Here is a 12566-nt window from a genome sequence, read left to right as displayed (position 1 = left end):
CCAGATAAATGGAGGCTCTGTTTATACTTAAATGGAACATACACTTGCACTGACTGAATGCTATGAAGGCATGTGTTGTATCTAGGGTTATTGTAGCCATGTTTGTCCCAGAGTATTAGAGAGACAAGGTGGGTGGGGTCATATCTTTTATTGGACCAACTTCTGTTAGTGAGAGAGACAAGAGCTCCATGTAGCTTGTCTCTCTCACCAACAGAAGTTGGTCCAGTAAAAGATATGACCTCACCCACCTTGTATGTCTATGAAAGCATATGGAATTCTATACTGCTGTGGCTAATATAGTTAATTTTCATCAGATCTGAGGCTCAATTCAGTAAGCTGTTTTTAAAACTTCTCTGTGGAAGCTCTTTTGATATGTATGTATCAATATTGAAGATACTATTGTAAGCAGCACATTACCAGTCTTGTAAAATAAGGTGGAAGTTGTTTTAAATGTGCACTATACAGGTTGTAGAAATATTTTTCTTTAGAATATATTGTATTAGTAATATATTTCATGTGAGAAAGTGATCTTATTAAAAATAAGTTAATTGACACAAAAAGAGTGAAAGAAAAAAGTGACAAAAATTCAGTAAAACAAACTTTAGTAATGGCATAGGTGGTGTTTGAAAGTATTTCCTTTCTCATTAACAGAATGGTTTCACACCTCTTCACATTGCCTGCAAGAAGAACAGAATTAAGGTTATGGAACTTCTCCTGAAACATGGTGCATCTATCCAAGCTGTAACTGAGGTAAGAAGCATTGCTTGCATGTATGGCTTGGTTTCTGTTCAATTAGATGATACATGTGCATTGCTTAACAAATATATACTATTAAAAGTAAAAATGATTTTCAACTGGATAGGAACAGATTAGCAAATGCAAATAGAAATATACTGTTACACTATCGGATCAGAACACCTACATAATGAATTTATTTTAAAATACAAAGATGATATGTCATCAGAAGAAATGGGGCAGATTTTTAGAAAGGATCTCCATATTTCTGCCTGCAGTTTTATACACATGGAGTGAAATTCACCCCCGACAGAAGGTCAACAAAAACCCTATTTTGAAGGGTTATATGTAGGGCCCTACCAAATTCACGGTCCATTTTGGTCAATTTCATGGTCATAGGATTTTAAAATTTGTAAATTTCATGATTTCAGCTATTTAAATCTGAAATTTCAGTCAGTTGTAATTGTAGGAGTCCTGATCCAAAGAAGCTGGTGGGAGGTGGGGTGTAAAGTTCTTGTAGGAGGGATTGTGGTACTGCTACTCTTACTTCTGTGCTGCTGCTGGTGGTGGCACTGCTTTCAGAGCTGGGCAGCTGGAGAGCCGGGGCTGTTGGTTGGGAGCCCAGCTCTGAAGGCAGAGTCGCCGCCAGCAGCAGTGCAGGAGTAAGGATGTCACGGTATGGTATTGCCACCCTTACTTCTGGGCTGCTGCCTGCAGAGCTGGGCCCTCAGTCAGCAGCCGCTAGTCTCTGCCCACCCAGTCTGAAGGCAGCACAGAATTAGGGGGGCCAATACCGTGACCCCCACTAAAATAACCTTGTGACCTCCCCTCCCCCGCAACTCCCTTTTGGGTCAGGATCCCCAGTATAAGAAACATTGATCTCTCCCCATGAAATCTGTATAGTACAGGGTAAAAACACACACAAGACCAGACTTCACAGTGGCGGGACTAGATTTCACGGTCCGTGATGCGTTTTTCATGGCCATGAATTTGGTAGGGCCCTAGTTATGCGGTTCATAGGCCTTGTGATAGCTCTGCATAGAAATGACATTCATCCACAGAAATTTGTGATTACAAATCAAACAGACATCAGTCTGCCATTACTTAGGGCTTCATATGATTGTGCACACACAATTGCTGGCAAAAATTTAGAGGCCGAATGAAACCACATTGGAAATTTGGTCCTATTTGTGTGCAGAACCCTGTCAAGTTAAGAATAACGGTCACTTGAATAAAGGTGAGATATCTATACAAGGAGTCAAGTTAGAAAAAGAATTAGCTGCTCCATTAAGGAAATTAAACAGGCTACACCTGGGAACAGTTTACCTCTCAGAGCTTTGAAGTGTGAATTTGTTTCCATTTTTTAAATTATTCAATGGAAAATCAACCAGTACTCTACCTGGATAACAGAGTGATAAAATGAGAACTTTTCTGCATGAGGATATACTTTCTCGAATAAGGATCTAAGTAGTGCTTCCTTGAAGGAAGCAGACATCTTGGTCTTCCTTAGGGAGGCTTTAAGCAATGGCCTCAACTGGTTTGTACTAGCTAAAGGGGACATGAATCTGACTTTCAGGTCATAGCTTGAAGCTCCATCAGTACATGAATGAGAGCCACAGACTGAAACTTAAGCAAGAGAGACACTGTCTTTCTTCTCCTCACTTTTGGCTTTCTAACTGTGAAAATAGGCAGTTTGTAGAGCTGTGTGATTAACTGATTTTTCATTTCACTGGCAGTTCAGAAAAAAAGAGAGGGAAATTTGGTTCAGGGCAAAGTGTAACCAATTTTTAAATTTATTTTGGGCATAGTTAAAAAAAAAGAGTAAAGGTTTCATTTTGGGTCCAATAAAACATTTTATTTGGGGGATTTTTTTCACCTTTTTAATAAAATCAAAAGAAATGAAGGGCTAGGTACCAAAAAACAACCAAACCAAAAGGAGGAAGTGGTGGTGCCCCTCTTATACTCAACAGCACAGTGATTAGGGTACTCATTTGAGACGTGGAAGACCCATGTTCAGATCTCCTCTTTTCCGAGGTGAGTGCTCTAACCGCCAGCCTGTGGTGCATTCTAGCATGGATCTCTCTCAGACTGTGAAGCTGTTCCACTTTGTATAAAATACTTGAATAATTGAATAAACAGAAAGAATGACTCTATAACCTGGTGTTAGGGCACTCACCTTGGAGGAGAGACACCTGGATACTGGTCCTGCTCCAATGGCTATTTAATTATTTATACAAAATGGAACAGCTTTGGAAGGGAAGAGCGAGAGAAACCTGCCCCAAAATATCCTAGAGCCTGGTGGTAGGACACCTGGTTCAAGTCTCTGCTTCAGAGTGGGAATTGGAACTGGATCTCTCACTCCCAAGTGAGTGTCCTAATATCTGGGCTATTGGATGTAAGAAGGGGAGGCATTTGGGATTTTTGTGAGTGGCACCTAAAATCCCCTTGTGAATATGGCCTGAAAAATGGAAATGTTTCATTTTCAATGATGAAACTGTTCATTTTGAAACTTAGAAAAAAAACATTTTTTTTATTTCAAAACCATTTTCTGAAATTGACATGAATTCAAACAATGTTTGGGTTGACCCAACTATGAATCTTTTGGCCAAAAATGTAGCTCAGGTGCAGTGGTTGTCTGAGTCTAGGTGATCTTATCCACAAGGGATTAGAAAATACAGCATAAAATGCTCAACTCCATTACCTAGTGAAGACAGCCCAGATTAACAAGGTTATCCACAACCCAGAAACAGTTCTTTCAGCAGGAGAATTGCAGGTGTTATGGTGGAAGAATACTTTCTTCATGTCCTGCACAACCACAACATGGATTTTAAAAACACATTATACTGCACTTGGTCACCACTACTGCTCTGTCTTCCCTTCCACTTCTGTCAAGTCTGTCATGAGCCATTAGTATATCATGGTGACCTGTGATGGTGAAGCTGCAGAAGAGGATATTTTGGAGCCACTACATTGGCAGTCATGAACAAAGGTGGTTTAATCTCTTATTTGGCCATCAGTGCATTGGCTAGACAGCTGCACAGTGTTCTTCACTACAGAAATCTGAAACCAACAGGTTCTGTCCTTTTGTCAAGAGTAGAACAGAAAAAGTTGGTCCCAAATGTGACTTATCTTATGTCATCATTATTGTACAACTGTTTATTGCAGACCTTTTTATAGATCCTCCATCTTGCCCCCCTCCTCTACTGAAAACTTGCCTTTTTTGCACATGGGTTAATGTTTGTGATGAAATCTGATAACAGATTTATTTTTCTGATTTAAAAAAAAAAAACCTTCAAAAATTCTTTCCTGTAAAGAATTTTTGAAGGAAAGTGTTATAAATGAAGGTGGATAGTAAATAATACAACTAGTTAGAGCAGTGGTTCTCAATCTGTTTACCATTGTGGGCTGCATATGGGGTCCATAAAATGTCAGCTGGGCTTCAGGTTGAGAACCACTATGCCTCCCACCCCACCCCCCTCACAAATCCCTATGCTCAGCACCCTCTGACAAGAGACCCCTCTGCAGAGTGGGGTCAGGAGCAGAGAGCTGGGATTGGGGCAGGGAGCCTGCTGTAGGGGAGCAGGCAACAGCTGGCTGCTTGAACCCTGAAGCCCGCTGAGGGGGCAGCCAAGACTCTGACCCTGTAGCCTGCTGCGGGGCGGCCAGGTGGCAGCCAGCTGCCCAGACCCCAAGTCCTGCTGTACGGGGCATCCCAGAGCCCTGACGTATGGCAGGGGAGCTGGCAGCCTGGACCCCGGAGCCCTGCGGCAGGGGAGCTGGCAGCCCAGCCAGGCAGCAGGGCAGCCCGGAGCCTGCTGGACAGCAGGGAAGTCTGCTGCCCAGACACCGAGACCCGCCGGGGGGGCATCTAGAACCCGGACTCCACCGGGTCCATGAACCCCACTGTGCATGGCTGATGGCAGCTGGCTGCCCGTACCCCAAGCCCCGCTGCATGGGGCCGGCAGTAGCCTGCGGTAGGGCAGCCCAGAGCCCGCAGCCTTTCGCACACAGCTATGCTAATTGGGCCACATGCGTCCCACAGGTCCTGAGTTAGAGTTAGTAACAAACTAGATCCTTTGGGCCACATCCTCTCTCATGCTGGCTTTTCCAGATTTGGAGACAAACCTGCAGTTTCCTATTCACAGTTCTGATTAAATGGGGTGAGAGGTTAGTCACCATAATCAAGAGATCTTTTGAGATCCATAGAGATTCGGTAGCTCTTTATAAAGGATATCCTTCCCCTTGCAGCACAGCTCCATTAGAGAACATACAGACACTTGCTGATTTCCACCACAGCTGTGCAGCAGCAGCAGCTGTGAAGGGGACTCTGGGGTTCTAATGCTGCTTGGAGAACTATTAAATATGTATTGGATTTCTGACGTGAAGTCTTTGGGGTCAGCAAGGGAGTGTGCCCAGGTGAGTGGTTGATCCCCTGTCTATCCCCCCAAATCCTGTGGTAGGGCAGCCCCACAGAGTTCTAGTTCTGGAAGTGTGCAGAGTTTCAAGGAGAAAGGAAACGTTCTGCAGAACTAGCACTCTTCTGCACTCTGCAGTGGTTTTGAACTCGCCTCCTCTCATGGAAGTAGATGGGTAACATTGACCAATATGATCAACGAGCATTTTCATTTACTCAGGAAAAAAATTGAAGGTCGTGGGGAGGAACGACCATAAATCCACCTGCATTAACCCTGTGTTTCAGCAAGTTGCATCTTCAAACCAGAAACAGTTGTATCCATTTTTTTTCCAGTCCAGTATTGGTTTGTAATGAAAAAAAATGTTACGTTTAATATAAAAGCAAAATTTTAAGTGGAAGCAAAATTTCACGTTCCTCATTAATGTGTAGATTTTAATGAAATCATGTATTGCTGAACTAACTACAATGTTTATTATTTATACCCCTCAATCCTAAGCACATATAAAGCCCCAATTCCACATGTCCTTAAAGCTAAATATTTGTGTAAGTCTTTCCAAGATCAAGGCCTTGTTCAGTCATTTTAAAACAGCAAGCACTTGTATATATTGATTTTTAAACTGTTCAGTGTCCCCGTGCTTTGTTCAAAGACGATAATGTAAAACTAGCGAGTTAATTTTGCTTGTTTGTTTGTTTGTTTTTAGTCGGGCCTAACTCCAATCCATGTTGCTGCCTTCATGGGACATGTAAATATTGTGTCACAGCTGATGCATCACAGAGCATCACCCAACACTACCAATGTGGTGAGCAATGGCTTTCTTCTCAGTAGCATGGAAACACATTTTTAATGAACTAGAATCTCTGATATTGGTATTTATTTAAGGGTCCAGTACTGTAAGGTGTTGACCACCTCTTGAGAAGTGATCAGAACTCATAGCTCCTCAAGAAGTCAGTGGGAGTTGCGAGAGCCGAGGGTCACTCAAGAGGGTTTACAGGACCCTGAGAAAGTTTTGCTTTAGGCCTGACCTACACTTTTAAATGCTAAGAGCCGTGGGTAAGCTGACCTAACCCTGGTCTAGATACAGGTAGGGAAACAGAAGAACTCTTCCATCGCTCTAGCTTCCACGGCTTGGGGAGATGGATTACCTGCATTGACTGACAAATCCCTTCCATCAAGGTAGGAAGCATCTACATTCTGGCACTACAGCAGCATAGCTGTGGCATTGCAGCTGTAGTGCTTTTAGTGTAGACATGGCCTTATATATTAATCTACTTATTTGCTAACCTAAAGAATGAGAACTCACTCACTATAGCTTAACTTAGCACATCTGATTTCTGAGAAGTGCACTTGACTGCTTGAGTGCTGCTTCCCCAGAACACCAGAGGCCTTACCATTTAAGGCAAGTTCTGTTGTTGTCAACAGATTGCAGCAGATTGTCAGGACATATTGCATGTGTCCATACAGCCATACAAGTGCACTTTTACTGGAGGAGTGCTGCATGCCCCAGGCTCCAGGGAAGTGGTGTTTAGGTGTGTACTTGACAAACTACACTCATTGCTTTAGGAAAAAAGAAGGATGTAAATTTGAATCCTTCTTTTACAATTTGGCATGAAAGTCTCTCTTCAAAACAGAGATGGACACTATCAGAAGAGAGCAGTGCATAGATGGTTTGTTCTGTAAACAATATTAAATTGTGCACACATGCAGCACCATCTGTAACTTAGGCAGCATTTGGATTAAAAGATCCAGTGAAGTACAAAAACCAAGAAAACAATTTCCCTCTTGAAATCATTCTGGTTTCCTTGGATTTGCATCTTTTGTTAAGCCTTGAATTTATTACTTAGTAATGATTTTTTGTGTTCACTCAACCGAGTACTTGTCAGATTACAACAGACATTTGGGTCATGGGGCATAACAGCAGGAATCTGTTATGGAAAATCAGCACATCTGAATACATAAAATTTGTAATCATTCTAAATGTTTGACCAATTGAGTGGTCAATTTAATTTGACATTATTTTAACATTGTAAATAGACTACAAGTGAACAAGGGCTTTGTTTTCTTTTCAACAAAAGGAGAGAACACTAATGTACTATTCTATTAGCAAACTGATGCTGGAGTAAATTACTTTCCATGGTATAGCGCTAGAGGTCAAATATTGATTTGCTTCCACAGCCTGCTCACAAACTACTCCTTTAAAAAAAAATCATCATGTGGTGATTATTTTAAATTGGATCATGAGGGTTTTTTTACTGATTAAACATGGTTTGTTTGTTTTTACTGAATCTTTGACTATGTTTTGCTTTCACTACTACATGTTAGAGAGGAGAAACAGCACTACATATGGCTGCAAGAGCTGGCCAAGCAGAAGTTGTTCGATACCTAGTACAAAACGGAGCTCAGGTAGAAGCTAAAGCTAAGGTAAGGTGATATTCCGCGTTTAATAAATAAATAAAGGGTACACTTAGCAAAGCCAGGAAGTTTTGCCAGTTAAAGTGAAACATTTTCTTCCCAGCCCCTGGGGAAGGAGCAAGGAAGTGAAGCCATGTGTGTTGGTCTTTATATTGTGGTAATGATCTTTTTTTGTTTGTTTGGTGCTCAGATACTACAGTGAGTGCAGTACAAATGTATAGATAAGGCAGATGGTGTCAAGCTGGTACCAATGGTCATTTTTCCTCTCAGTTTTGCACATAATAAAAACTATTTCCCCCCATCCAGTATAACTATCATCCCTGTGCCATAGGCATCTGCTATCATCTCACAAAGCTTTGCTCTGTATACATCCAAAAAATAACTATACACTTCTTCCCTGATATAACATGACCCAATGTAACACAAATTCGGATATAACACGGTAAAGCAGCACCCAGTGAGGGGAGGGCAAACTCCGGTGGATCAAAGCTAGTTTGATATAACGCGGTTTCATCTATAACACGGTAAGATTTTTTGGCTCCCGAGGACAGTGTTATATAGGGGTAGAGGTGTACTTTGAAAGAGTGCTTCACAAAGGACTCCAGATCGTGCTGACATCTCTGGAGCACCTAAAAGTCAGATGCAGTAGCCGTGCAGAGAAGAAAGCAGTGAGGGTTGGACTGCTATGTCACAGTCAGACAAAAAAAATAGTGGTTTCAAAGCAATAGCAATTTACCTGTAGGAATTTCTCCATAATAGATCAGGTATTAAGGAGTGGGTTATTGAAGTAGGATGTCTCAATTCGAATAAGGTGCTGCCACCAAAGAATGTAGAATTAGGTAAATGTGGGTTATTCCTTGTCTCTTTGTGGGGAGGAACAAGGGGAGATGGTGTGACATGGTATGATGGTTTATTGAAGATAACTGAGATTGCTTGGAACCAAGATTGTGCAGTGTGGAAGTGTAGGAAAATGTCAGTACATAATTTACAGAAACAAGTAATAAAAGAAGGTGAAATGATCTTGTAGGTCCCTGGTGCAAGGTCACAAACTACACTCAAGTGACTATTTATTTTTCTTCACTGAAAATAATCTGTGAAGCTCTTCTCAGAGCAACCTCCTAGGCCTAAGTACAGTGACATTGCAGTTCTGAAATGAGTCATTGCAATCTCTATAAAAGAACATGGATTTCAGTGACACATAATATTTGTAATATTCTGTTTTTTAAAAAATAATAAGTGAACATAATCAAGTATAATGGGCACCCTTACTTTATTTTTTTAAACAGATTTGAAACTTTTTACCAGTTTCTCTGGAATTCCCCATTATTGAGACAGAGACTATGAACGGAATTGCTCTAAATAAGCATAAAAGATGTGTTTAATACATCAAATGAGGAAATTAAGTGCCAAGGATTCTCACTCCATCCCAAACTCCTTCGGGTGTGATTAGATATTGCAGGTATTTAGGTGCATAGTGAGGTTTTCAAAAGCAGCTAGGAGCCTAAAATTCATTGATTTCATTGGGTGTTAGGTGCATAGATGCTTTCGAAAATCCCACTAAGTGCCTAAATACCTCTATAAATCCAGTCAAGGGACAGATCTAAATCCACTGTAGCTTTGATGAGGCCCGTAGTGCAACATGGCCTGCAATATAATTTCATGGTAAAATGATGCAATGCAGGGACATGAATACCTTATTTTCTATTCTTGATCACATTGTGTGTGGGGAACGTATTCTGTAACAAATCACCTTCAGGCACTACATCCTTTAATCATATGTCAGAGAGGAAAAACAGCATGGACTATTCAGTAGTTTTAGCCTTGATAGAATTAATAGTCATTTACAATTGTATGACAAGAACATTTCAGCAAATAATGTCCTTACGCAGACTGTACTGTATTCCTGTCATCTTTATATTTAGGATGACCAAACACCACTACACATTTCTGCCCGATTGGGAAAAGCTGATATAGTGCAGCAGTTGTTACAGGAAGGAGCATCTCCGAATGCAGCCACTACTTCTGGGTATACACCACTACATCTTGCTGCTCGAGAGGGACATGAAGATGTAGCCTCTGTTCTTTTGGATCATGGTGCATCTTTAGCTATAATTACAAAGGTAAGGGAGTTGTAGAAGTGATCGCTCAAATGCTTTAAAAGGTTTTGGTTTAGTTGCCAGTGAATTTGGTGCAGGAATCATATGTGCATATCAAGTGACATAGGAATTAACTACATTATATTATCTGAGAAGATACGGATAACATGTTTTCACTTCTATGCTTGATTTATAATATAGCCCAGTGATAAAAACATTGATTTTGGTGGGGGGGTCACGGATCAGTTGTTCTCATGGATATCTGTAATCTGCTTTGAAGACTTGTCTGATTTTTAAAGACTAAGCTTAGCACATTTGTCTAGCAATGCCTATTGTGTGTGATGAACATTAGCTGATGGAATACTAATTTCTAGGCTGTTTACCATAAGACAAAAACCTTTCTACTCTTCCAAACGACAAAATGTCTGCCCTTTTCCAGGCAAACGATAGTAATGATTCCATTTGAGTGTATATTGATTTCATAGCGAAAGGAATGCACAACTGAAATTTTCACCAAGTGGCAAGATATGAGTGCTTCCCAAACCAGGACCAGGATCAGGACCACTGGTGACCAATGAAGCACTTGCTGGTTGTCAGTGGAAATCTACTCTGATTACCTAGTTGGCTGCTGCTCCTTGTTTCCAGCTGCTTCAATGGGTGTCTGGGCTTTTCCCTGCAAAGAACCGCCTCCAGGCCCATGAAGGCATCTGGAAACAAAGAAGAGACAGACTAGCTGCACCTACTATGGTTAACAGCTATGTAAGAGAAGGAAAGGAAACAAGAAGTAATGTGATAGGCCAGAGCCACCTGTGTGACTGGAACTGCCAGACACCTCTAGCAGAGGAATGTCCAAGACCATCATGTAGCCTTTTTTTCTTACAGAAAGGGTTTACTCCTCTGCATGTAGCTGCAAAATATGGAAAAATTGAAGTAGCCAACCTTCTGCTTCAGAAGAATGCATCTCCAGATGCTGCTGGAAAGGTAGGACAGCAAATGCCACTGCCCACTTTCATGTACATAATACCATAGCAGCTACTTATTATCACACAAGCACTTGCTAGTATCCACTACCACAGTTTTGGGTTTAATTGAAATCTTCTGTTCATCATTGTATAGCTATATCCCAGTAAGGTCAGCAATCCCATGAGAAATGGATTTTAACATCATTAGGGCAATACTGTCATTTCTTTCATGTGTCCACCAGGGAAATAAGAAAGTGTAAAGTGCTTCCTGACTCCCCTGCTCAGCCAGAGCACAGGAAGAGATCAGAGGGACAGAACTCTGCTCTCCCATCCCCCACGCTGGTTAGCAGGGAACTGGAGGAGCCAAAGGTTCACAACGTGACAGTGCTGAGCCAGCGTGAACAGGAAAATGGAATGGATCAGTAGTGGTTTACTTACACCCTTGGGCAAAGGGAAATTAGGACAGGAGCAGTGATTCAAAGTCCCAATTCCTTTCCTGGTCTGCTCCTGGGGCAAAGTCACAGTCTTACCCTAAATAAGTGTGTGAGCAGACAAGAAACAGCTTTTGTCTGTTCTAAGGTGTGTTGTCTCAAAAGTTAATGGAGAGTTTGGAGACAGAAATGAATAATATCACTGTGTTCTCACCGTATCAAGTTTAACCTAATTCTTTGCACTCCTGCATTTTCACTGATGGTAGTTATAACAATGCTTGTTTGTTCTGCGTGTGTTTTTAGAGTGGTTTAACTCCACTCCATGTAGCTGCACATTACGATAATCAGAAAGTGGCACTTCTGCTCTTGGACCAGGGAGCTTCACCTCATGCATCCGCAAAGGTACAAATGTTGGGCAATGCAAGGGAACAGCAGACATGCTTTTGATATCGTTTTTTCTCTGTTCTGTCTCAGCATTATTCATTATGGCTTCCAGTTACAGTGCACCCTGTTGACCCTGTTCATTAATGTCTTTCATCCACATAGGGATCTGTAGGCTGGTAGAATGACTCAGTGGAGGGGGAAAGAGTGGCAACCAACAAGGTCTTCCCCCCAAAAGATCGTGTTTATAATAAAGAGGTAGAATTAGTTAACAGTAGAATCTCCACCCCCAGCCAACTTGGGTTTCAGTCAGGTACCATGACCACTCATTATGGAGCCCATCCTGCCTCCCACTAGGCATTCTCCCTAGCACTGTCTCACATGCAAGCACCTTTATGTCCCTTCCCCTTAGCATCTGTGCTAAGGTAGGTGGGGGGAAATGAGCTGGGGTTAACTCCCTGTTCAGCAGACACCAGGTAATAGCCCTGCACTTTGTCACAGCATCCTTTTAGGAAAACACGTTAGGGTGGGATTTGTCAGTTTGAGCATTAGTATTCTTAATAGGCATTTCTGAAGCACTGCAAATGGATCTCATTACAGTGTTTAGAAACAGAAAAACTTAGCCACAGCCCTGAACAGATTGCAATTTAATGTCGACAGGACAAAACAAAACACAGCACAAAAATTCAGGTGTGTGGGGGGGGGCACCGGAGGAGCATGGGGTTGATATAGAGAGAGCAACATCTGCATGAATGAGCCTAAAAACATTTGATATATGAATATAAAGCTTAAAAAGGGGTGTGGGAAGTCCAATGTGCCCGAATCCATGATGGGTTCTTCTGAAATCCCACAGCATCCCCTGGACTCAAAAAGCCCAGGATAGTTTTAGCTCAGAAAGCCCAGGATAATGCAGTTTTCACCATTTATCACCAGTATGTCAACATCAGTAAATAAAATAGGCCTGAAGCATGCTTGGATACGATGGTGATGGGCATAGTCCTAAACAGCATTCCAAACAACAAATATTGAAAATGAAGATTGTGTGGAGAGGCCAAAATCATATATGCACAAACTACACCTCTTGATTGTCTTCCTCTGCAGTGGGACCAAATACAGACATAACACACAGCCTTTCTG

At 41.7% G+C, this 12566-nt stretch overlaps 1 protein-coding gene across 16 annotated transcripts in view; it reads left to right on the top strand.

Moving 5' to 3' along the window:
* The window catches only part of ANK3 (ankyrin 3), a 437823-nt gene that overhangs the window by 290537 nt on the left and 134720 nt on the right, over nt 1-12566 (top strand). For all 16 annotated transcript variants that reach the window (XM_050958262.1, XM_050958273.1, XM_050958270.1 and 13 more), the window contains 6 exons: nt 652-750; nt 5851-5949; nt 7470-7568; nt 9482-9679; nt 10538-10636; nt 11352-11450. In XM_050958262.1, coding sequence (XP_050814219.1) covers nt 652-750; nt 5851-5949; nt 7470-7568; nt 9482-9679; nt 10538-10636; nt 11352-11450 — 693 coding nt within the window. The remainder of the gene's footprint in view (nt 1-651; nt 751-5850; nt 5950-7469; nt 7569-9481; nt 9680-10537; nt 10637-11351; nt 11451-12566) is intronic.

The sequence above is a fragment of the Gopherus flavomarginatus genome, chromosome 6 (genome assembly GCF_025201925.1).
Source record: "Gopherus flavomarginatus isolate rGopFla2 chromosome 6, rGopFla2.mat.asm, whole genome shotgun sequence".
Classification (NCBI taxonomy): Eukaryota; Metazoa; Chordata; order Testudines; family Testudinidae; genus Gopherus; species Gopherus flavomarginatus.
Note: the sequence above shows the minus strand (reverse complement) of the source record. Positions and strands in the feature narration are given on the sequence as shown.